This window comes from Rhodamnia argentea, chromosome 3 (genome assembly GCF_020921035.1).
Source record: "Rhodamnia argentea isolate NSW1041297 chromosome 3, ASM2092103v1, whole genome shotgun sequence".
NCBI classification, from domain to species: domain Eukaryota; kingdom Viridiplantae; phylum Streptophyta; class Magnoliopsida; order Myrtales; family Myrtaceae; genus Rhodamnia; species Rhodamnia argentea.
Genome location: NC_063152.1, coordinates 32,672,990 through 32,696,943, shown reverse-complemented (window position 1 = coordinate 32,696,943; position 23,954 = coordinate 32,672,990). Strand labels below are relative to the sequence as shown.

General features: G+C 41.4%; 6 protein-coding genes across 8 annotated transcripts; 1 reads left to right on the top strand and 5 right to left on the bottom strand.

Annotated features, from left to right (window-relative positions):
* Positions 1-938: 938 nt before the first annotated feature.
* LOC115754676 (probable WRKY transcription factor 53) lies at positions 939-2,849 on the top strand. The gene is made up of 3 exons (XM_030693776.2): positions 939-1,555; positions 1,678-1,806; positions 2,214-2,849. Exons 1-3 carry the CDS (start codon positions 1,233-1,235, stop codon positions 2,833-2,835), a joined length of 1,074 nt encoding a protein of 357 aa, XP_030549636.2. The 5' UTR covers positions 939-1,232; the 3' UTR covers positions 2,836-2,849.
* A 541-nt stretch (positions 2,850-3,390) lies between these two features.
* Positions 3,391-5,723, bottom strand: LOC115754677. Of its 2 annotated transcripts, XM_030693778.2 has the most exons (4): positions 5,230-5,717; positions 4,091-4,108; positions 3,811-3,989; positions 3,391-3,703 (listed from the first exon to the last, which is right to left on the bottom strand). In XM_030693778.2, exons 1-3 carry the CDS (start codon positions 5,618-5,620, stop codon positions 3,811-3,813), a joined length of 588 nt encoding a protein of 195 aa, XP_030549638.1. In that variant the 5' UTR covers positions 5,621-5,717; the 3' UTR covers positions 3,391-3,703. The 2 variants fall into 2 exon arrangements, 1 of the variants encoding a protein (XP_030549638.1); XR_004017019.2 differs by lacking the exon at positions 3,391-3,703 and having other exon boundaries at positions 3,859-3,989; positions 4,091-4,341; positions 5,230-5,723.
* Positions 5,724-9,424: 3,701 nt separating this feature from the next.
* Positions 9,425-10,168, bottom strand: LOC115754703. Its single transcript, XM_030693820.2, has one exon. It carries the CDS (start codon positions 10,114-10,116, stop codon positions 9,637-9,639), a length of 480 nt encoding a protein of 159 aa, XP_030549680.1. The 5' UTR covers positions 10,117-10,168; the 3' UTR covers positions 9,425-9,636.
* A 1,819-nt stretch (positions 10,169-11,987) lies between these two features.
* LOC115754702 (high mobility group B protein 6) lies at positions 11,988-14,755 on the bottom strand. Its single transcript, XM_030693819.2, has 9 exons — positions 14,228-14,755; positions 13,726-13,848; positions 13,353-13,627; positions 13,142-13,247; positions 12,991-13,056; positions 12,728-12,898; positions 12,542-12,624; positions 12,367-12,451; positions 11,988-12,255 (listed from the first exon to the last, which is right to left on the bottom strand). The coding sequence occupies exons 1-9, from the start codon at positions 14,699-14,701 to the stop codon at positions 12,118-12,120; spliced, it is 1,521 nt and encodes a 506-aa protein (XP_030549679.1). The 5' UTR covers positions 14,702-14,755; the 3' UTR covers positions 11,988-12,117.
* Positions 14,756-15,843: 1,088 nt separating this feature from the next.
* LOC115754714 lies at positions 15,844-20,587 on the bottom strand. 2 transcript variants are annotated; one of them, XM_030693840.2, is made up of 6 exons: positions 20,270-20,587; positions 19,733-19,924; positions 16,905-19,494; positions 16,778-16,838; positions 16,459-16,682; positions 15,844-16,051 (listed from the first exon to the last, which is right to left on the bottom strand). In XM_030693840.2, exons 2-6 carry the CDS (start codon positions 19,848-19,850, stop codon positions 16,000-16,002), a joined length of 3,045 nt encoding a protein of 1,014 aa, XP_030549700.1. In that variant the 5' UTR covers positions 19,851-19,924; positions 20,270-20,587; the 3' UTR covers positions 15,844-15,999. The 2 variants fall into 2 exon arrangements, with proteins under 2 accessions (XP_030549700.1, XP_048132610.1); XM_048276653.1 differs by lacking the exon at positions 20,270-20,587 and having other exon boundaries at positions 16,905-19,489; positions 19,733-19,915.
* A 1,190-nt stretch (positions 20,588-21,777) lies between these two features.
* Positions 21,778-22,423, bottom strand: LOC125314254. The gene is made up of 2 exons (XM_048276154.1): positions 22,060-22,423; positions 21,778-22,029 (listed from the first exon to the last, which is right to left on the bottom strand). Exons 1-2 carry the CDS (start codon positions 22,373-22,375, stop codon positions 21,965-21,967), a joined length of 381 nt encoding a protein of 126 aa, XP_048132111.1. The 5' UTR covers positions 22,376-22,423; the 3' UTR covers positions 21,778-21,964.
* Between the last annotated feature and the right edge of the window lie 1,531 nt (positions 22,424-23,954).

Genomic DNA, 23,954 nt, shown 5'->3' with positions numbered 1-23,954 from the left:
CCATACATATAGTTTTACGACAGGCGACGCTTGCTTGTGCAGACCGGGTTCAACATGCATACTTGTTAACTCTGGCGATAACGAGTTCCTTTCTTGAGCCGGTCTATGTAAATCGGTGGCGTAAGCATCCCATGATATTGTTTTGACCCAAATTTCAGAGTTTACTCCTTTCCTCGGAAGTGGTAGGCTATATATGCATCTCATGACATGATATCTCTCTGTTTACCTCTCGGACACTAAACCAAAAGAAAGAGTCATTTCATTGTGACTTTGACCCTCAATGGCTATTCACAGTGAGTAGGGAAACAAAACAAAGGAATCCGCCCCCACTTTTTTTAGTCCAAGTGGACCGTTTTTAAGGGGCGATAATCCTATGTTAATCAAACAGGCGATGCTGATGACACAGACACGCTCGTGTCGCACGTCACGCATCTTCCTTCCTGTTTTGCCCAATCCCCTCTCCTCTTTTGTCCCTCAGTTGCTTTTTTTGCTAAGAAAAATCAAAGAACGCGGAAGCAGCATTGAAGATTCTTCTGGGGGTCTGACAGACACTCCATTGGATTGGTGACTCTGACTATCTTCTCCACCAATCATTCTCTCCGTCTCTCTCTCTCTCTCTCTCTCTCTCTCTCTCTCTCTATGGACAGATCAGATAGATAAGAGAAGGTGGAAATCAATGAATAAATAGGGAAAAGGCAATAACCCAAAAGAAAAGAACCGTTCTACAAGTTTAGGGAGTTGAATCAGTCAGCATTTGGACCTTCCTCACTCTCCACTCTACTATTGTCTGACCAAAGACCGGTCCAAATGCTGAAAAACTCGGTTTCTCTCCAGTCAAAAAGTCAAATTTCCTGACTCCCCCACATTATAATTTCACTCCCTCCCCCTCCTTTAAATTCAAACCCAGCACCCTCTGCTTCTTGCAAGCTTCCCTTCAACTCCACACAGCATAACCTTCCTCCTCTGCTTCAATCTTCACCTCAACTCCGCAATTGCTCCAGAAAAGTTCATTTCAGAAACACCCAGAAAGGAAAAATACACTCTTCCACGCCTTTTTCAGCTTCTTGCTTCCGTAGTTTCGCCCTGTCGCTCTTCGCCTCCGCTGTTCGGGTGGTTCTGGTTCATCTCTGGCACCAACTTGCTTTTCATGTGGCATCTGAATGTGCTGAGAAAGAGGGTGTCATCTGACTCTGTCGCGAGTTTGTTTTGCATTCACACAATAAGCACGAAGGATGGATGGTGGTTGGAGTTACGAGCAGAAGACGCTGATCAGCGAGCTGATCCAAGGGATGGACTTTGCAAAGCAATTGCGGGTGCACTTGACTTCGGCCCCGTCGACAGAGACCAGGGACATGCTGATGCAGGGGATCCTGTCTTCCTATGAGAAGGCCCTCCTGATTCTCAAGTGGAGCGGACCAATGCCACAGTCTCAGCCCGTCGCGGCGGTCTCCGGCATCCCCGAATCGCCGCTCTCCGTCAACGGGAGCCCTCAGAGTGATGATTTCGAAAAGGGGATTGGCGATCAACTTCAGAACAGAGATATATCCAAAAAGAGGTGAGTTACTTACAAAATCCTGCATCGGTAATGTGAGCATAATAAAGATATATATCCTAGCTTTTTGGGCTGTCTTTTTGCTAAAACTTAATGCATCGAGTTCTGCGTGTTTGTGGGGTCAGAAAGATGATGCCAAAATGGACAGATCAAGTCAGAATAAGCCCTGAGAATGGGCTTGAAGGACCTCATGATGATGGATATAGCTGGAGGAAGTACGGACAGAAAGACATCCTCGGAGCCAGATATCCCAGGTAATCATGAATTCAAAATATTATGCAATAAAACCTAGGGAAAACTATTCTATCTCCTAGGCTACAAGTGCATGGATCTATAGCATTAAAACCATTAACCGTTGTATGAATACGTGTGACATCAATCAAAACTGGACCCTCCCCTCTCCAGCATGTTGAAGCTTTGCATTTCAGCTCCTGGACCCATGAAGATCGAGTAAAAACCTAACACAAGCATTTACTACAGTCTATTTTGATTAGATAACACTTTATAAAGCTAACTGCCGAAAGTAGAAAATCTCTAAATTGGGAGGGTTATATGCAGTTTCCCAGTTATGTGAAAGAGAAAGATAACGATGGTTTCTGCTCTCCCTTTTTCAAACAAGTGATGGGCTATAAAATCTCACACAAAGCATTCTCTTTTGCAGAAGCTACTACAGATGCACCTACCGCAACACCCAGAACTGCTGGGCTACAAAGCAAGTGCAAAGATCAGATGAAGATCCTACAGTCTTTGAGATCACTTACAGAGGTACACATACATGTGGCAATCCTGGGCCTTCGGTCCCAGCACCAGTGTCCCCAGAAAAACAAGAACAGAAGCAAATTAATCACCAGAACAATCAACAACAACAACAACAATCACAGGAGATGTTATCAAAGTTTCGAGCAGAACTGAGTGTTGATACTAATAACTTGGACAGCAATGAAATGGCATACCGTCCTTTCTCTTTTCCCTCAGCATCGGTCAGACTCTTGCAGATTGAACACTGCAACTCCTCCACTTTGGCAAACGTTAACAGCAGTCTTTTCGGGAGCTTCTCGTCGCCATTTTTGTCTCCATCAACACCAGAATCAAATTATTTTTCGATGCACCAGGCGAATGACATTGGGCAGGCCCACAATGTGCAACATTTGGAGTCTGACCCTACCGAGATCATCTCAACCAACACTTCGTCGACAAATTCGCCAATTATGGACCTGGATTTCTCCCTTGATCAAGTCGGGATTGACCCGAATTTCCCATTTGACACCTCGTTTTTTCCTTGATTCATCAGATGATATAAAAAACCAATATAAAAGGAAGGGAGGTAGCAAATAGCCAGATAAGCTTTTGTAGCCATTGCTGTAGCTTGTATTTTAAAGAGTAAGGTTTTATGCTATTTATGGGGAGGTTATACAGAAGAGCCTCCTCCATTATCAGCTAAAAGATCAGACCAGTACATTTATTTTCTTTAAACATTCCCGGACTACATAAGAAAAATTAGGTTCCGTTTGTTTTGCGAAAAATTAAAGATTTGAAGAACATTTTCCTAAAAAGAATTGCTTATATAGCTTGAACCGTAAGTCAATGAAAAAAGTCTTCATTATCGATAATAATTTAGTCTAAATATTGCCGTGGATGATAAAGATATTTTTTGTTCATTTATTTTTGTAAGCGATAAAAGCAATCATTTTAAAAAAAAATATTTTCCAAATCATTCATTTTTCGCGAAATAAACGGAGTCCTAACTCAGCCATAACTAAAGCAAAAGAAGTAGACTTGACAGAAAATTGCAGCAACTACTAACAGCGCAGCAACCATCAAATTGCAGCAACAAGTACGATCATAAATTTTTCATTAAATACGTCGTCAGAGTACTCTATAACAAACTCAGTAAGTATACTCTTTAGATTCACGGAAAGAAGAGGTCAGAGAATGTTACAAAGGGGCCAGAGTACACAAAAGTTTAACTGGTACTAAAAATTGCATAAGCGGACAACAACTGATCCAATGGTCAGTCGACGTTGAAAACCTCGTGGCGAATGGAAGGTTTCAATCATTGTGCTTAAAAGCACTGAGAGGAAGAACAACATGATGTGTTGCACTTTAGCCTCACCGTGTGACCGCACGGAATTGGAAATAGAAGCCTCACATCTGCATAGGAGCAGAAATACAATGATGTTAATATGGCAGATAAGAAGGCGTACAGACCTAAAAATGATGACAGCACAGCTAAAACCAAAAACTCAACTTCATTGTACCTATACAGAAGACTTCTCTTCTAGGTTCCCCGCTGTTGTGCTTTCTTTTGTCTCTTTTGCTTTCCTAAGGGCTCTTCTCAAGCCGAGGACTATGAATAAGTTGGTCAAAGTGAGCAGTGATTCGGCACCTCCATGTAACCAATCTACGTTAGATAAAGAAGTACCATAGTGCACTTTTGCTGTCCCATTTTGCATGAAGATAAGGCAAAAAGTTAACATTAGACATCAATGTATCCTCAAGAGACTAATGCCAACTAACGGAAAACAAGGGAGAAACTACCATATATCCCAGCTGGGACTGCTCGGTTGAGGTGAAGCCATGAAAGATGAGATGAAGAAATATCAGTACAGTGGAAAGAGAGCCAACTAAAGCACAGCTAAATTAAGCTTTCATCAATTGAACAATGTATCATGCTGAACTCAACCAATTGGTGGAAGAAGCCTAACGAAGTTCATAAGCATTAAACATGCAGTAGTCCAGACACTGATGGTGTAGCCAATTACAGCAGCTACCCAAAGCCGTCATATTCTCTGGAATGCGATATCATCAGTGATAACATCCCCGTTTAGGTTGTCTCCTACTAAAAAAGGATTCAAAGCTAACTACTGATCGACTACAAAATACTAACAGAAGTAAGACAAAAAGGCTCGCTACAAATATGAGATCAAAATTGTCCCAAAGAGGAGTAATTCTGCATGAGAAAAGAGAGGAAACAACTGAACTTCGTTAGTTAACAATTGGGATTGGGGAGAGCACTTAAGTACCGAATACATGTATAAGACGGTGAAGCACGCTAGAAGCTCAACCTTCCAGAAGTAATCTCATTTTAGCTCAAAAATCGAAACGCAAAGCACATGGCGGAATATAGAGTGTATAGCATCACTTCATCAGAGGTGATGCTTCAGTTTACTAATGCGTATGCATACATATATGTAACACACACAAGGTGTGTCCACGTAGATAAATACGGGCAGGCAGGGGATACTTCCCAATAAGCCTATCATTTGGCGGAAGCTACACTGCTAGTTGCACAAACTAAGCATTTCTAATTCGGCCAACATCAGATTTCCAATGGGGGCTAATGAACACCAAGCACTTATAATTTATGCATATCATTATCAATCATCGCCGTCACCTTCTTTGACTCAAACCATTGAGGTGTTAATTTTTCCCTTCATGCAAAAAAGGCTTCAAGTAAAAGGAACATCTAGGCACCAGAGTCATGAAAGAAACTTCAAGGCCATCGCATCAGCCTAATTGAAAGCCTCCATCGAGGCATTTACTGTATTGCAAGCTCTGCACTCCCTGTACTGCAGAAATAAAAGTCTTCCGTCTACCTTGAACAACAGCTAAAACCCAAATAAAATGCACCTAAAACAAAAAAAAGATTCACATATGACCACAATGTGGACACGTACTGGTGGCTCCGACGAAAGCGAGAAGGAAGTAGAATCCGAACAGTGTCAGGCCGGGAGCGGACTTCGATTTCGTGACGAAGTACAAGAAGCCGAGGTACGGGAACAGAGAGAACGCGAACAGCTGAGACGCAATGCTCTCCGAATCGACGGTCGGAGCCCACGGGTCCACCGGCAAAAACCACCCGTGCGCGATCACTCTCGCTCCGCTCCACGTCCTCCTGCCCTTCTGGTCGGCTCGCTCGCGCTCGCTCCGCCTGAATCCACCGGCCTTGTCGTGTCGGAGCTTCGAGAGGCTTCGCGAGAGAGGAGAAGACGGGCTCGAGAACGTCGAAGGGACGAGGAAGGTCGGCGAGTGTTGAAGGAGCAGATGGGAGTGAGTGAAGCTGTTCATGGTGTCGTTTCGATGGCGGTGGGTGGGATGGTTGCAGGGCGTGGTGATACAAAGCGGAAGCACTCTGGCCCTCGGCTTCTTCCTTATCGGGAGTCAACGATATCGAGCTGTTCTGACCGTTGGATTGGTGTACCGTTATTCTTTGTTTTTTTTTTTTGGGTGGTCGGAGTTGCTCTTTGTGAAATGAGTCCCACACAACAATTTCTCCACAGAAAATAAAATACATTTTTCATGGGTAAAAACAATTTCTATTTTTACTTTTCCCTTAATATAAATCTTGCATTGGGCGCATTTTAATTTTTTTTTAGTCTTTGATCAATACGTCATTTCAACCTAGCTCCTCGCAAACCGTAACTAGTGGTGAGCATAGCTTAGGTTGGTCTGGTTCCCTAAGGAGTCTAAGATCGGATTGGTGGTCCAGCTCCCAATTTTAAGGATCGAGGATCGGATCGAAGGTGCTTAGAATCGGGGATCGGACCGATAGACTTGTCCCAATCCGATCTTGACGATCTAGTGGAACCGGTCGAAGATTAAAATAAGTAAGTTACGCATGCCATCTTTATAGCAAGTCATTCTCTCTTATTGTCTTACCGGAAAAAGAAAAAAAAAATCTCTCCTTTGTCTCTCGGTCGATGTGGGACATTAAAAAGAGAATGATTTGCTATAAATTATTGGCTCACCCATCGTTTCTATCAAGTTGAGCCATGGTCATCCTTCTATTTATTCGGTTGTAAGGAAAGATAAACGAAAGGTTAAATTAAGTTTATGATGGCCGATTCGGTCCGAGCAGTTCTTAATTTGGGCGATCCATCATACTCGGCACTAACCAGGACATTTGAGATTCTTGTTGTGGTGCCGATTTAGTCTAACAAATTTTTGAGATTCCATAAACTTATATCATTATTGTTTTGAACTCGCCCTCTTAATTAACAACCCAAATCGAACTCGAGTAGGGTTGAAAGTTTTGACTACCTATTCCAAACCCTTACTTCTACCATTCTTAAGATGGAAGACTATTTTTCCATTTTCAAGAAAAGGATTTTCTTTTTCTGTGTTGATTATCTGAAAATATTGGTAATTATCAAATAGTGCTAGTCAAAAAATTTATCAGTTACACGATTTCGTGATGATTTGTTGGTAATGTACCAACATTTTTATGAAATCACTAATTCTTTTTTACCATTTGTAAACTACTGATTTTTCTTCTCTTTAATCGATTGTAATTTGTTTTTTTTTACTAATGCCTCAAATTTATCAATTCTTATACGGCTTATCGACTGTTTTATGATAAAATTATGTTTAGTTTCAAGTTATTAAATTTTTGAGTTACTTATCAACGTCTAGTCTTTTTTTTTTTTTTCAACTTATCAGTTTTTCCTTCAATTAGTTTTCATTTGCCAAATCTTGTTTAGTCTTCTCACCGATGTTTTTAATTGGCCTTTCCTTTTTCATTTACCAACTGTTTTTAATAGTAGCCTTAATGAAAACTAAATAGCTTTGCTTTACCAATTTTTATTTTAGTTAGCTACCGACGTTTTTTTTTGGGTTACCCCATTCCCTTATCTCTAATAAACAAAATTCACTATTACTTATGAGCTTTCATTTAAATTTTCTCATCAATGCTTTAAATATGGCAACTATTGTGTGAAATTTACACCATTTATTTGAATGACTTGACAACCTTTTTTTTGGAATAAATTACCAATTATTTTCGGATTATCAACTCTCATTTGAGCTTTATATCAATATTTAGGAAAAATTACAAAAAAAGTCATAAACCTATTGTAATTGTGTATATTCGGTTCTAAACTTCTTCTTTTTTACAATTGAGTCGTGATTTTTTTGCATTTATACCAATTCATTCCATATGACTAATTTTGGCAAGAAATCCTTGATATGGACATTGGCCATCCTACGTGGCGCGACCGGCAATGTCATACGTAATTTTTAATAACGTTTTAACCTTTTTGATGAAATGTGAATAACCAATCCTCCTCTCTAATTTTTTATTATTTTTTTCTTTTCCGACGACTTGCCAAAGGCAGGAGGGAAGAAAAGAGGAAAGAGAAACAAAATAAAAACAAATAAAAAAGAAAAGAAAAATAAGAAATAGAAAAATTAAAAATTAAAAATAAAATATCAATAAGAATTGTCTATGTTAGCTGGCCACGCCACATAGGATGGTTGTCATTCATGTGAGCGATTCCGGATCAAATTTGACAGGATGGATTGAATTTACACAAATGTAAAAAGTTTAGGATTCATTTGGCAAAAAAAAAAAAATCAAGATCGAATTAACATAATTGTAATAGATTTAAGATTTTTTTGATAATTTTCCTTAATATTTATAGGTTTTCTCTTGAGACATTACCAACTTCAATAGGAGGGATACCGACTTTTCTCCGATCAACTTTTTTTTTTTTTTGGTCGGATTCTCGGATCAACTTAACAGCTAATTTTGCCTTACCAAACTCTTATTTAAGTCAATTACCAACATTTATTTATTTACTTAATTAGTAACCAAATTTCCTTATATCTGGCTCAAAAAACTTCTCTTATTTTCTGCTACACGACCCCACGGAATTCTGCTTCTAAGAAAGGACAAACTTCTTACCGTAATCCCGAGATTAATTACTTTAATTACCACACTTCTGATCATTGTTTTTTTAAAGTGAGTTGCTCTTGCGCTCCTCGACAAATAGGTAGTTGCTTGCAAGTGTGGCCAAAAATAACTACGCCTCCCAAATAACAATTTCCCCTTTTTTTGGCTCGATTCTCCCATTCATTATCTGCACACGCATTAACTTCGCTCGCACGTGTTTCTGATTCATTGGTCGATCGATCTCTTTCGATCCAAACGCTCGTCCGTCCATGGATCTTTGTCGTGCATGGAGTGGATACGCCCTGCCCGTGAGCTGATGCAGTTTATGGCCGTATGCTTCGCCCGCCGAAGCAACGATGTACGAGACGGAGTCATGGACCCCCCCAATTATTCAAAGAAATTAATGAAGGAGCGCAATAATTTCCTCAACAAAAAGAATTGAATGCATTTCAGGAGGCTATGAGATTAGAGTAAATGACGAGGCCAGCGGATCCGGACCATGCTCTTTATAACACGCATGATTGCATCCATAGCACAAGTTTCCGGCGCATTCCTCATTTCATCCGAATTTGAGATTAAGGATGTTCTGACGAACCACCCATTTCATTTTCTTTTTCCGGGCTTTTCGTTTCGCTGTGAAAAGGTTCGTTTGGACAAAGAATGTCGATTGATCTGAGTCGTTGGAATGAATAGTTTACTTCAATTAAGAGATGGCGCACGCTTTAATGCTCGATTAGCATTGTTTTAGATGAAGACTGAGGCTTTCGTAGATAACCCAAAGCCCTAAGGGTCAACTTAGAATAGATTTTTGGCAAGGGGTTAGGTCTTGGTTAGGTATTTTCACGAGAAATGTGCAGTCTCTCTCTTTCTCTCGTGCGATAATCAGCTACGACAAAGACAAGAAACTGCTTTTAGGTCAGGAAACATAAGACTAATCGGAATGAATACGCCAGACGAATCCGGCAAAACATAGTTTTAAAATCTAGGATGAAATGAAAGTTATAACGGAGCTTACAGCAGAAACTTGTATTAAAGTGGTGGTGATAAGTGATAACCATCAACCAAAGCACTAATACAGATCAATTCAAATTCTCCATTTTTACTCTCTCTCTCTCTCTCTCTCTCTCCTTTCTTCTTCTTTTTTCGACAAGCACGGATGCGAGATGGTTTGACCCAGATGCCAAAGTTAGGTAAAACTCCAAGACAAAACGTGCCATCAAAGTAGACTAGTATTAAGTAAACAGAGATTCTGGCAACCTTCGCCATAACTTATATGATGAACATGTTCAATCACGGTGAATGATGTGCTGGATTGCGGTTCGATAAATTGACTCGACCTATAATATGTACACAAATCAAGTTCTCAACCTGGTAGGCACACGCTTCATTTGATCTTCTCCTCACAGAAAACTAATTAAGCATAAGAAATTCCGACCGGAGCCACAGTGAATCTCTCCGACGCCGTTTTCCGCACGAATGAGCCGACCTCCGGTGACAGCGCCGCGAAGCACTCACTCTCCGGGACCTCCGGGATCGTAGAGAGAGCGCCAGACTTGTCGTAAAAGAAGATGAAGTTGCCCTTGTGAGCCTCGTGCGGTTTGACCCCGAAAAAGGGCTTGCCGGGCTTGAAGACAGACCGGAGGAGCTTGTGGAGCGAGCGCGAGATCTTGGAGCCTTTCTTGGGAGGCGGCAGCGGCAGCTGGGGTGGAGGTGGATCGAGCGGCTCGGGGAGGCGGCCAGGACGGTGAGGCATGGAGAGAGCGCGGGTGACGATGGCCGAATCGAGGACGCGCTTGAAGGATCGGAGCTCGAAGGAGTCGTAGAGGGTGCTCCCGCAGTCCCATAACTGTGACGACTTGGCTCGTTCCGTTGGAGTTTGCTCGTGTTGATCCATTGTCGCTGTGTTATCAGAGAGAGAGAGAGAGAGAGAAGAGGGCTCTTTATACGTGAAATTGGTAGGTGATGGACGGAACGCGAACTCACGACCGTCACATACTGACCATGGAATTCTAATATTTATTGGAAATCATAAAACAATAATCAAAATATATATTGGAAAATAAAGCAAGAAGAAAAACACTATCCAAACTTCTGATTTGGGGGGGATGTGCTGCTTTGTACTTTTATGGCTTCATTGGTAATCGCTTCTAATTAGTTTTAGGCGGATTTCTTGTCGGAAAAGTCCGGCGACGGCTTTTCGGAGAAGGAAATATTCTCTTCGTTCTTAGTTGAAGCGAGCAATTTCCGACATCAATTAACACGTTTTAATACGGTGATTTGGCAAATCGAAAGTGACACGACATTAACATACATAGGAAAATATAGGATTTTTACGTTAAATTTTTCCTATTAGAAGGGATTTTTGCCAAATTGTATTTACTTGGGTCATTTGTTAAATAAAAGAATAACCCACAGCACAAGGGATGCTCGAATAATTTGCCCTTTTTTAATAATGTTGGACTAGGTTAATCACAGTCCTCGGTGCCTAATAGGCCCTCTCAAACCTATGCAGACTTTAGTCGGCCTAAAGGGTAAAATGGACTGATCCAGACAGATAATCATTTTCTTCCATCCAAATTCTATATAATGTAAGGATTTTTTCACCATGAACGAGTCCTGACAAGAACTTTTTATGTCCATTTTTAGGCCTAAATCATTTCCTAGTCTGTCCAAATTCTATATAAGGATTCTTTTACCATGGACGGGTCTTGACAAGAACTTTTATGTCCGGTATTAGGCCTAATCTGTCCAAGGCCCTCCCAAAAAATATGGGAAAACACAATGACTTTACCTAGAATAGGGGGATTGAATCTGCTATATAAAGCATTTTTTTTTAAAGGGGAATTCAATCCTAACTTTTATCGAACATTCCATGAAAAACCCACGTTGCTTAAGAACAATGGAAAGTAAAAAGTAATGAGCTTTCTCACTTGTCCACATTCCAAACTATGCCAACTTGCTGTATAAAACAAGGACACATATGATGATTAATTAAGGGTGCGTTTTGTTTGGATGAAAATGTCTTCCGGGAATTAGCTTTCCGGACTTTTAGCCCTTTAAATTGTCGAAAAAATGACCTAGTTAACGAAAAATACTTTATAGTCAACAGAAAATTCATGTATAAAATTAGAAAAGTGAATTCCTTAAGAAATGAAAACATTTTTTGGAGCTATCCTTGTCGAACTTTTTAAATATTTTTTAGTATTTTAATATTTAATATTTTCTTTTCTTTTTCTTCTTTAGCAGCTGGTCGGGCCTCAATGACGGCATGCAACTGGACACATGAGGTCGAGCCTCACAGATCTGGCCAAAGCTCGAGGTCGCCGTCCTTGGGCGAGCTCGACCTCGTGTGGGTGGAGGAAGAAGAAAAAGACAAAAAGAAAATAAAAAATAAAAAGTAACAAATAACATAATATAAAAATAACTATTAAAAAATTCGATTTTCTTCTTGCCTCGGATAAAATCATGATATTGAAATCAATTTATAAATGAGAAACCAAACACCATAAAATATTTGCAATAACATATCGTCAAATAAATGAATGTTTTTCATTGATTTTTCCTCAACCAAACGCACCCTAACACGATACACCCTTTCTCACTTGTCCACATTCGAAACTATGTGAATTTTCGTACCGCGCAAGAAATTGTCGCCTAAATCTTTGTCGCGAATGAAGCAAGCGGGCATTGGTCATTCGTAAGTGCCACACAATTTGCAGTTAAAATAAATGTATTGAACCGAGCGAGAATCAAAAACCCATTTCGCAGTTCAAAAAGTTCATTGGAAGTTAGAAGAACCTAAAAGGAGAGAAGCAAACCGATGAGGTTAACTGATATTCAAAAGCTACCAAACTGATAGCCAAACCAACCCCCCTACCCAACACGTTTAATTTCACTACTCTAGCTCGTCAACAGTGGCTGCTGCTGCCGCTGCTGCCGCTTTCTTGTTGCACTCTTCCAATTCCTTCTGGTATGCCGCCTTCGCTTCGGCCGCTCTCACATTCCATATTCCTTTCTCCTCGTCGCCCATTTCCTGTCAAAACCCGCCATCAAATGAATCACGTCTAGAATCATTTTGATACAGGGAAGAGATTTAATCGATCCATCTGATATCAGAATTTCGTGACAACAACTTGAATGATACCTTCCATTTCACTGATATCAGTGCATTCAAGGTGGAGTTGGCGGTTCCGGGCCTTTCCTCCATTAGGCGCTTCCTAGCTTCTTTGCTGCAAAAAATCAGCCATAATCACACAAAAATTTCAAATTAACCTTCTTTATGTAAGCCTAAAATAAAGGTAGATTGTGCTTTTATCAACCTGAAGAAGATGAATGAGGATGCCGGCTTTTTAGGCTTGTTGGGGTCTGCATTCTTCTTTTTCTGGCGATTTTGTTTCGTTTTCTGCACATTCCGCGTGACTTAAGTTAGCTTTCGGGTACATGCGTTTCGCATTGCTTAATATATAAAGAATTTGCAAAATCGAAAAGGAAGTATCATTAGGCACCTTAATTATGTTTTCGGTCTTCTCCTTCTTCTTCAGCAGTTGCAAGGCTTCTTGCTTCTGAAGCTTCATCTGCTCTTCCTCTTCCTTTCTAACATTCTCAGCCTCTTCTTGCTTCTTCTGTTTATACCCCTCCATTTCTTCCATATATTTCTCCTTGTTCTTCTTAGCCATCTGGGTAATTGAAACAACATCCAATTCAGTGACCATGTCATACTAATATGCTGTGGAAGACCCAAAGGACAGAGAAAGAAAAATTAACGTACCTCTTCATAAGGCCTTCTCTTTTTCTCTGACATGTTCTTCCACTCCTCTCCGGTGATCTTTGCAACCTACCACCACCAAACAACAGAAAATTTAGACTAAATTTGACCGAAAAAAAAAATTCTCTTAATTGTCAAGACATTAGAGCATTACCTCCAACACAGTCTTGCTTTCAGCAAGCAAAGCGGCCCTCCTCTCATTGGAGAACAAGAAAAATGCTGACATGGGTTGTTTTGGCTTCAGTGGATCTTTTTCCTTCCTGTAGAACATTTCCAAACAAGATGAACAATAATCCTATGCTTTTAGCCTCAACCAATACACACAAATTATTAATAGCACGACTTAGAAATTCAATTTAAGTTACTTGGTCTTCTTGTTCTCCTTCTTTTCGGCTTCCTGTTTAAACTGGAGATACTGGTCAAGCAAGTCCATGGCAGTCCTCTGCTTGTGCTCCTCTTCAAGAAGCTTCATCGCCTCGGCCTCGCGTTTCTCTTTTGCAATTATCTGCAAATAAGCCGCCTTTTCCGTTTGGTACTTCTCCTCATAGGGCTTCTTCTCCTCAGCAGTGACACTTTTCCATTTTGTTCCCAAAATGTTTGAAATCTCTTTAAACTCTGCTTCCGGGTTGTCTTTCTTAATCTGTCACAGAAAATTAAAACCGTATTATCGTTGAAGCTGGAATTACTCTGATTCAATTCTCACAACAATGAATTTGGTCATTTCTCTTAATCACTTACCTCATTCCATTGGTCCTTGCACCACAGGATGTAAGGTGGAGATGGCCTCTTTCTCTCTGGGCAACCTTTCTTTCTCTCCTTCTCGTGTTCCTTCTCTCTTCCAGATTGAACCATCGGAAATGTCTGAAAATAAAATTCGACAAGAAAAAACCCATTTCAATCCCTACTTTCAGATTGATATCACCACCAACAAACCTTAGTGAAAAGCAAAATTCAGTAAAGAAATCCTCCACTATCTAGACGCCAGCTCTAGTCATACTATAGAACATAGAGTATCTCCATTTTCGTAACTATTATATAGTGCACCATCGTTACATACGAACTAAAATTGCAGCTTTATAAAAAATGGAGCGAAACTGACCATTTAGTCTATGAATATCTTCGAACCCATTTCTCTACACTTCAACATAAACCGTATTGCACCACATACTCTGTGAATTTCTCTGAACTAAAAGTGGCAGCTTTATCCAAAAGGAGACAAGAAAGGTTGAGCAAAACTGACCATAGTGGGCTTGAATTCCTTGATCTTCTGCAACTTTTTGAGCTCACCCTGAAGCTTCTCGTGCTCTCTTCCTTTGACCTCAAGCTCCTCCTCCTTCTGCTTCAGCATTTCGTCCTTCTCCTTCAACATCTCCTCCGTCTTCACCTTCTCGATTCTCAGCTTCTCCATCATCTCCTGCATTTCCTGCATCTCCTTCTCAAAGCTGCTCGTTGGCCCCGCCGCTTGCTTCTTCGGGTTCGCCCTGGGCTTGCTCTTCTTCCGGGACGAGCACGGTTGCGAGAGGCTCTCGTGGTTCTCCTTGACAGCCGAGCCAGAGTCGTCATCGTCGCCGCTGGGCTGAGGCGGGAGGGTTTGTTGTTGTTGGGCTAAAATGTTGGCTTCATTCGAAGATGGGTTCTTTTGCTTCAGTGCCTTCCGGGAGTTGTTCCTTGGTTTCTTAGTGGGGATGACTTCAGAAACCGCAGTATCAGCCATGGTGTTCTCAGAGAGAGAGAGAGAGAGAGAGAGAGAGAGAAAAGTAGATTTGGATCTGGGGATGAAGATGGAAGGAGTTTTATAAGGGGCCTTGAATGGGAGGGGCAACGGTCTAATATTTCAAATTTGAAATTCATTTGGGGTCTCATTTTACCGTTGGATAAGACTAAATGACTTTTCATTTCCGAAAAAGGGCAAATGGTTTTACATTTCCAATAACAGCATCATAAATAAATAATATGGATTATTATTTCCAATTACGTTGGAAACCGATGGAATTACAAATCTATTCAATGACTAGATTATAGCGACAGATATTAATTTTTACCTGCTTATTAAGATTAGCAATTCATAGCAACTCAACTCAAATTCTTCGAACTCTTTTTTTGGCAAACAAAATCAATAATGTCCGTTTTTGGTAAAATTATTTCTTCTTTAACGAATAACATATTCTGCATAAAATCAAATGTGCGTGTTCTAAGATTCTGAACGTTGAACAATTCATGACAAGATTACATCATACAAATTGCTTGCTGTGAATAAACCAATGGCGTTGTCTCATCCGTTGAAAAACTCCGACATTATAAGACTAAATTATTTTGGAGTTCCCCGGCTATGCTCCAGAACTGTGAAAAATGATCAGCTTCAACATCTGGTATTCATCATTCTAAGTGATTTGTAACTTAAATTGTTGCCCCTCGTTGCATCAACAGAGATTCCGCTCTTTCCCTCCGATGACAATTTGGCCATACATTTCAAAATCTAAGTAGAGATTATAAACCCCTTTGATATTGGATTAAACATTTATGATACTTCGGCGAATTTGGGAGAGGAAAAACACAAATTTGGGTCTCAATCAAACCAACCTTCATATTCGACCAAAAAAAAAAAAAAAACCAACCTTCATAATGCAGGGAAATCGATCTTGTTGACCAGGAAAGCAGAATAAGTACATATACACACACATCATGGAAGTAGATTTTACACTCAACATATGTTGATTTGCATCAACCGTAGGAAATGAAGGGGCTTTCGGATGTTACGAACACAAAATACAAAAGTGAAATACTGTTGTCGAGTTGTCGTCGTCATCTCAAGAAGCTCAACTCTCGCGCCGTTAGTTACATGGCCCCAGTAACTTGGGGGTTGGGGCCGCAACTCACGACGCAAGCTGTTGGGTTCGGGACTCTGACCCCAAAAACTTCACTAAGCAAAAGGCAAAGCAAGTTCAAAAGAACAAGCTCGACTTTGGCAGCTGCATGAATACATAGGCGACGACCAACAGTTCTTGAGACCGCTCACGCAACTTCTGGAACTCGCATGCCGAATCCACGCTGCACTCTCTCAACCCTGTTCAAGCCAGCAAGAGTTGATTAAGAAAAAAAGAAGATGACAACACCAGGAATTGAGAGAGCTATATGCGAAGACAGCATCGATGGCTGCTTTGAAGATGACTTTTTCAGGACCGTGTTTCTTTCTTCACCAAGACAGTGCAAGTAAAACATTCTCAACATTACAACCGTTTGATCTAAATGAAGTAGTTAGCTAAGAAATATTAGGTGTTCATAATACCATGTCATTAATGTCACAGCAGAAATATGACAGATCACAGCGTAACTGATGTGGTATCGGATCTTAAGATCGCATGACAGATGAGAGAAAACAAAATGACAGATGAAAGTTGTTTCATAATGTTACATAATGAACGAAGTTTACAAAAGCGTATGCTACATTATCATCAATATGTTACAACTTACGTTGGGGCAAGTTTCCCGAGGTTGTATAGCAGTTCGCTAGTTTTCTCATCCAGGACTATCCCAGAGATGTCGATAGCATAAAACCTGTTTCTGGTTCTTGGTAGTCCTCTGCTGGCAAGTAAATCGAGATCTCTCTGATTTAGCTCTCTCCCATTTATGAAGATGCCTGTGTTCCCAGCCGCACAATTTGCCGGCAAGGGATGTTTGAACTCTTCAATAAACGGCTGCAATGAATCATCACGGCATCATATATAAGCAGGTAGCATAAAAGGTGGGCTGCGAAGGAAGTGTTGGTTGAGTGAAGGATTTGAAAACTCACTGGAATTATGCCGAGGCAAGGTTGGTTCATGATGCCCCAAAACCCAGCTTGGAAATCATACCTTGTGAAGATAAACAAATGTAAGAAAACAAAGATAAATGCAGTAATTTGCTCATAGATGACTTACCAGTAATCTCCAGGAAGAACAGGACCGGCAAGCTTTTCGGCCCTTTTAACAATGTCGTCCGGAATTACATGCCCGTTAACTGTTACTTTGGGGTTTTGATTTTCCAGGGTTTGGAACTCTCCATAGCTCTTTGTAAGACCTGCAAGAAAAGATTTACTTCTTTTCTTCACCTTCTCCTTGGCTTCTTTACTGGCATTTGTAGAGTCTTGGGATAGTCCTGTATGGGGATCCTCATTGAGAGGAACTTCAACTTCTGCCGTTGCGGAAACATCATTGCTAGGACTTTGGCAAGCACGGTTCTCTAGAGGAACACCCCCTCGGTTCATCCTTCTTTTCTCATTTTCATAAGACGATGAATTATCAAAATGTCTTGGAACATGTGAAGTTTGTGGTTCTGGAGAAGTGTTATTTTCAGATTGAGTTAAGACATTGATATGAGCAATCACACTGTCCGGTCTTTCTTCCTCTGAACGAAAAGATGGGGAAAAAGAGGTCGGAGAATGGAGGCCCTGCATCTTCCCAGAGTCGCTAGCATACTGTGGCTGCACTTCCAAGGGGGATAGTCCTGCATTTGGATACTCATTCAGAGGAACTTCAAGTTCTGCAGATGCGGAAGCATCATCTCTAGTACTTTGGCGAGTGTTATTCTTCTCTAGAGAAACACCCTCTTGGTTCATCCTGCTATTCTCATTTCCATTACTCATCGAATTGTCAAAATGTACTGGAACTTGTGAATTTTGTGGCTTTGGAGATGTGTTATATTCTAATCTCGCATTGCACTGAGCAATCACACTGTCCGGACTCTCTTCTTCCTCTGGACGAAAAGATGGCAAAGGAGAAGCCGGAGAATGGAGGCCCTGCATCTTCCCATAGTCGCTAGTATTGTGTGGCTGCACTTCCAAAAGTGAACTCTCTCTGGTTAATTTCAACTTAGAAGATCCATCATACGGATCGGAGGAAGTTCTCATAGCACTCGGACAAGTGTCAGAGTTTAAGCAAGTGGAAGAAATTTGAATGTCGTCGCCACCGTCTTTCGCAATCCCACCAGAAGATCCCTCCATAATAGAAGTGACGAGCTTCTTATTTTCAATCTCGAACAAGATTATAGCTGAACATAAGCCGCATCTGAGTTTTTGCTTATCACATTTCTCCTTTATGATCAGTTCCTTAGGCAACTTCAGCAACTCCAAGCAGTTTAAGCACGTTATAAAAGGTGCAGCACCCGCAATGGGATGGCAATGCTTCTTGTTCCGGTGAGAGACCATCGACCTCTTTGGTTGAGACAGAAATAAATTTTCCATGCCCAAATCAGAATCGCCTAGACTCATTTGAGGTGGATGCAGATATTTAGAATTGGATGAAGAGGTACTATCACCTGACTGTGCAGTATTCTGGGGCCTGATTTTGACAGGATTGACTCGTTGGTAGAGATTGGAGTTGAGTGGATCTTCGAAAGTCTTTGATGAGCTGGAGGCATCACGTAAGAATTGTGGAGGAGGAACTCGCTCGTACTTGTAATAGCAACTCGAACAAGTGCACGAAGTGTGGTGATGATGGGATTGGTTCGGATACAAGACTGGAAGATCTCTGTCAAAACCCAGGTACCCTTCCACGAGGTGTCCATGAGGCGGCTCATGTGCATATTGACGGAAAGGCCTCGTGGTTCCGGGCCAAAACGAGCGTTGTGGTTTCTCGAGAAGATTTAATTGGCCATGCCAAGGAGAAAAATACAAGTTCAACCTTTCCATGTCATAGCTCTCCATAGAACGAACGGATTCACAGCCTTGTTTCGCATCAGGAGGCTTTCTAATGGGACCCTCATGGTCGAGCGGTTCATCCAGAATATTATAGCCAGCATGAGCATAGTAAGGATCACCAGAAGCTATTCTATTATGACGAAGAACTGTTTCTCCAGCCCCAGGGTTATTCTCCATGTCACTGGATTGGTTGATTTGATTCGCCAACTCATCCAACTTCCTCAGGAGCTTGACCCGCTCACGCTCTAACTCTCTGACTCTGTCACAGTCAGTTCCATCGTCACGGCTGCCTAAAAACTTGCCATACCCAAAAGAGGGAGATCCGTAGTTGTCGGAAGGCCCCTCTTCGAGACACGAATACCGGCGAGTCCTTTTGTGCTCAGTGACGATCCTCGAGTCCCTTAAGAACCCTTCAAAATGGTCTCTGGTGAAACTCGACCTTCCTCTCTCCGCCCACGAGTTTGCCACATCCAAAACCTTCTTCAACCGAGGAGAGTTTTCTCCAAAACCTTTTTCCACAAATTTGTTTACCTGGTCTTCCGTGTACTGCTTATAATCGAAGGCATAAGCAGTTTCCTCTTTGGCTCTTCTCCTATCAAGCCTCGAACCGGTACTCTCATCCCTCACATTATCTCTACGAGTGTGAGCAGATTCCTCTGTCTTTTCCATTGCAGAATTGCTTATCGAGCCATCAGCTCTGACTCCAGAACTCAAAAGCCTATCATTTTTCACATTCCTATCGTAACTCTCGCTCCCGTCCTCACGAGCATCACCAAGGCTCTTGCTCATCTCCTCCGAATTCCCGCCATCACTAGTGGGCTCTCTCTTCTTAGCTATCAGAAGAAATCAAATCAAAACTCCGGTCATTCCGAAAACGGACCTAAATTGCTGATTAAGTGTGTATAGCCACGAACACAATCAGAAAGGCAAGGAATGAAAACTACAAATCTCAAACATTTCTTCAAACATGTGACTTTCATTCTCACCGAACAACCTCCATCGGTTGTTTAACGAATGGAAAACCAATGAAAAGGGACAGAGAAAGAGATTATGAAAGAAACAAAGACTCACCTTTGAGAACAGCACCACAAGCACCACACCTGAACACAGAGCAGCCATGGGGTTCTTGCAACAGATTCGCACATGCTGGGCAATGGACCAACTTCAACTTTGATCTCTGAGCCATCATTCCAACTTCCCAAAGACGCAAATCAAGAACCACAAGATTTCCCTTCTGACCTTTTCAAAGCAAGAACCTCATATCTGAAAATAAAAAAGAACATAAAAAAAAAAAAAAAAAAAGACATGCAGATGTTAAAAATTCGTCCGTCCTCGCACAATCGCATCCCGAAAGAAACAAACAAATTGCTGGCGAACAAGCCGAATATGGATTCACGTCCCTTTTTTCCTTTACTTTTATTTTTGCTTGGAGACACGACTGATTAAAAGCTGGACATCATCAGCGAGTTCAGATGGAAAAGGACGTGTTAGAGAAGCAAAGCCCGAAGTCAGCGCTCAGATTTCCGACAGTCAGTAATCGAAAGATGTCCAGGGCAGCGACAATAAAGCGGTCAAACGGACAGAAACAGAGGCGAACCCAGAACTTACAACGGAGGTTCAACTTCTCCCTATCGCCTGTTACGAATAAGATTCGATCTTCTTCTTCTTCTCCTCCTTCTTCTTTCTTTGCAAAAGCTAGAAAGTAAAACGATCGCCCCAGATAATACAGGGACACGGTCGTGGTCAAATCCCACGATGAAACCCGAAACGGTTTGTCACGATCAAGGAGCAAACGCCCCCCCTCCACAGAATATATAAATAACTTGGTTTGAAGCCGGACGCATCCCACCACCTTACGAGCCTTTGGCGACTGAACTTCGTGAATGAATACGGTTGAAAAGTGAAAATGAGCAGAGATCCTCGAAAGGAAAACATTAAAGGACCATCTATTTTGTTGGGTTTTACGTCATAGCGTCTCAACCACATTTTGAATCTTTCTGGTGGACCGACCCTCTGGCCGCTAATATGAAGTGCGATTTATTCGATTGGGTGGGACGATGTCAAAGTCAAACCCGTCTAGACATATTTATAAGTACAGTGACGCATGAATCGTGACGAGCGATCGTGGGGCAGTCGGTCAATCAACGTGGGTTTTCGTAGGCTGTGTTTTGATTGGACTCTAAGGAGAAAATGTAAACAACTTTAAGAAAAAAAAAGTTTTATGAAATGCAAATTGTGTTTATTAAATTGTAACTTAAAGTTCTACTGTAAAGCAATTTAGGCAAAATAGCATTTGGAAAAAATTGATCTTGCAAAGGACTTTTATTTTTCCGTAATTAAAAAAAAAAAAACCTCAAAGCCTTCGTCGGAGCCGGCAAAGTGTAGGCGGCTACCGGTGACTCAGATCCGACGCCGACGACCGTTGTATGAGGTCGCACAATCTCAGGCAGCCCTTGGCGACCAATGGCAAGGACCGCCTCGAGTCGAGCAACCCTCTTTAAGAGTTGCACGACCCGGGAGAGGGTTGCCTGAGGTAACGTGACCCCAGCGAGGACCGTCTAGGTTGCATGACCCCAAGTGGCCCCTCGCCGAGATTGCCCGACCCTTGAGGGCCATATATGTCACGCAACCTCATGTGGCCTTCACTTGGGTCGTGTGACCACACTGATCGACCTCGATAGAGAAGATTAAGAACAATCATAAGCAGAGGTAAAATCGAAAATCAAAAAATTAATGAGGATGGTTTTGGAAGAAAAAGGAGTTTATTAACCCTAGCCTTGCATGCCGCTAAAAGCCAAAGGCAGCCTAGGACCTACCTTAAGCTTGGAGCCTTCCTAAGGCTGACATCTCATACACGTCGAATTTCTTTTTTTGTAAAAGTAATGTGATCCCAATGCATGATTGCTCCTGTTTTTTTGGGGCCACATTGTCAAAACATGTATTCTTACTTTGTTTTTGCAGCAAAGGTGTCAGCCCAACCACCATACAAGATGCAGGGTCGGAACCTAGGATTTAACATGTTTTCCATTGAAATAAGTCTAGTCTTATCTTCTGGATAAAGAGATTAGACAGGCGAAAATCGTTCCACAAATAATAAAAAGAATTTTCTACTGGGATAAAAATAATCCAAATTCATCCATTTTATTCCGCGAAAAAAAAAATTATAAATAAACAAACGGAGTTTATTGAAATTATTCAGTTCAATGGCAAACAACCAAAAGATTTATAGACACAGAGAAGCATCACACTCGAGCTTATGAGCAATGTACTCGATCCGATAACCACCCTAGAGTTTCTTCTGATTTAGTTGTTCTTCATTACAGAACGAACAAAAGCACTGAACCCGCTTCTGAACATCCTCGCCACCTCGCTCCTGCCCCTCATCTTCTTCCACGTACTCTTGCCCGACGACTTGGCCGACGATCTCTGCTTGCAGGAAGCTTCCGCTTTCACGGGGGACCCGGAATCGTGGCACTTCGATGGAGATGATAGCTGAGACTCGGGCCAGGACACCGACAAGGCCATCATGTTCCGGTCGAGAAGGTGGCCGAGCGAAGCCAGTTCATAGGAATCGTACAAGGGACTCCCGCAATCCCACACGTTCTCGGGTTCTCCTTCTTCTTCCTCCTCGAGTTTGCTTCTCATGGTGTATGCTGCTGATGAAAGTTCTGGAGCTTCTCGAGGGGGCGTCGTTTGGGCAGCTTGTAGAGACATCGCTCCTGGTGAAGGAATGATTTGTTTCACGTCATTTGATTTGTTGAGCTAAATTTGGTGGAGGCCTTGACATTTGACGTGGCCGAGCCAGTAATTGACACGCTTTGATGCTAGTGTCATAAATCCATTTATTAACTTATATTTAATGGGCTCGGTTAATTATATTAAATAAACGGATTTAGAATGGTAAATCACAAAATAATATAAGTGTTAAATGGATTCACAACTTTCTCAAATTCAACCCACCTCTATAACTATCTCTTTACTCTCTCTTGGGCTTGCTCACTCCATGCTCTCGTCTTAGTTTTTGTATATTTTTTCTTAGATTGAGTTAAATATATGAGTGTTTTAGTATTATAGATCGGGTCAAACATGTATTGGATTGGGAATGTGTCAATAGATTTGTATTGCATGAAATTGGACGAACATGTTAAATGGATTAATCTAGGTTGGACCATTTTCGACCTCATCTAAACTTGACCGGACTCACCCATTTGACAAGTTTATTTGGCGCATTGTCAATAGTGCCACAATGCTTTTAGTTTGAATTTTCAACTAGGCAGCCATAGGCGCACGTTCGGGGATGATTGTCCAAAAAATTTAAACATATCGTACGACGGTTAATTCAATTATAAACTTTTTAATTTTAGCTAATTGAGTTCTAAATCTTTCGACGATTTGTCAATATAGTCCTTTCGATCAATTTTGGTTGGAAATGGTTAATGTGGATGTCGGCCGTTCTACATGAAAGGAAAAGAAAAGAAAAAGGAAAAAAAAAACAATGAAATTTAAAAGAATTTGCAAACAATCATTCATTTCGGTGCAAACTCGGTGATTTCCAATCAAAATTAACTGTATTGGCAAATTGTCAAAAGTTTTAGGACTACATTGGCTCGCTTGAAAAGTTTTAAATTGAATTGACCGTTGTACAATAAATTTAAGATTTTTTTTTTTTTTTTACCTCTTAGTTTGGTAGGGTTGGCCTCCAATTTTTCTAAGGAAAGAGAGAGAGAGAGAGAGAAAGGGTCAGTGGATTGGCTGCCAGCCGGCCTTAATGTCATTTTGTGATGGGCTTTTCGCCGTCGTCGAAGGAAATGTCGTGTAGCAACTGGATCTTGGACCATCTACATTTTCTCCATGTCTTGAACTCCATCTCTTACTTCTCCACCACTCGCGTAGGCTTCCTTTCGAACCCCACGTACGTAAGCCGGCTCGGGATGTTACCTGAATTTTGTGTAAAGGTTAAAAAAAGAAGGTTGTGATCTAGGCACGGCCTGATACCATTATAACGGAGTCTTTGACCCGGATTATACTTTCTAATCGGATCTCTCATGCCCCAATTCCAGTCGATCCGAGCTTGTAGCCGTCGGACCATGCCGGAGCAAACACCGCGGAAAATAACTCGGGGGAAAAAGAATATTTAACAAAAGTCTAAAGACAAATTCTGTTCATCGTGGCTTGTCTCCACATGGACAAAATTATAATTTCATGTCATGGTCGGGCATTGTAAGATGGCCACCTTAGCCCCGAATTAGCCAAAATCGGTGTTTGTGGGAGTTGGACAAAGGTGGCCGGATCA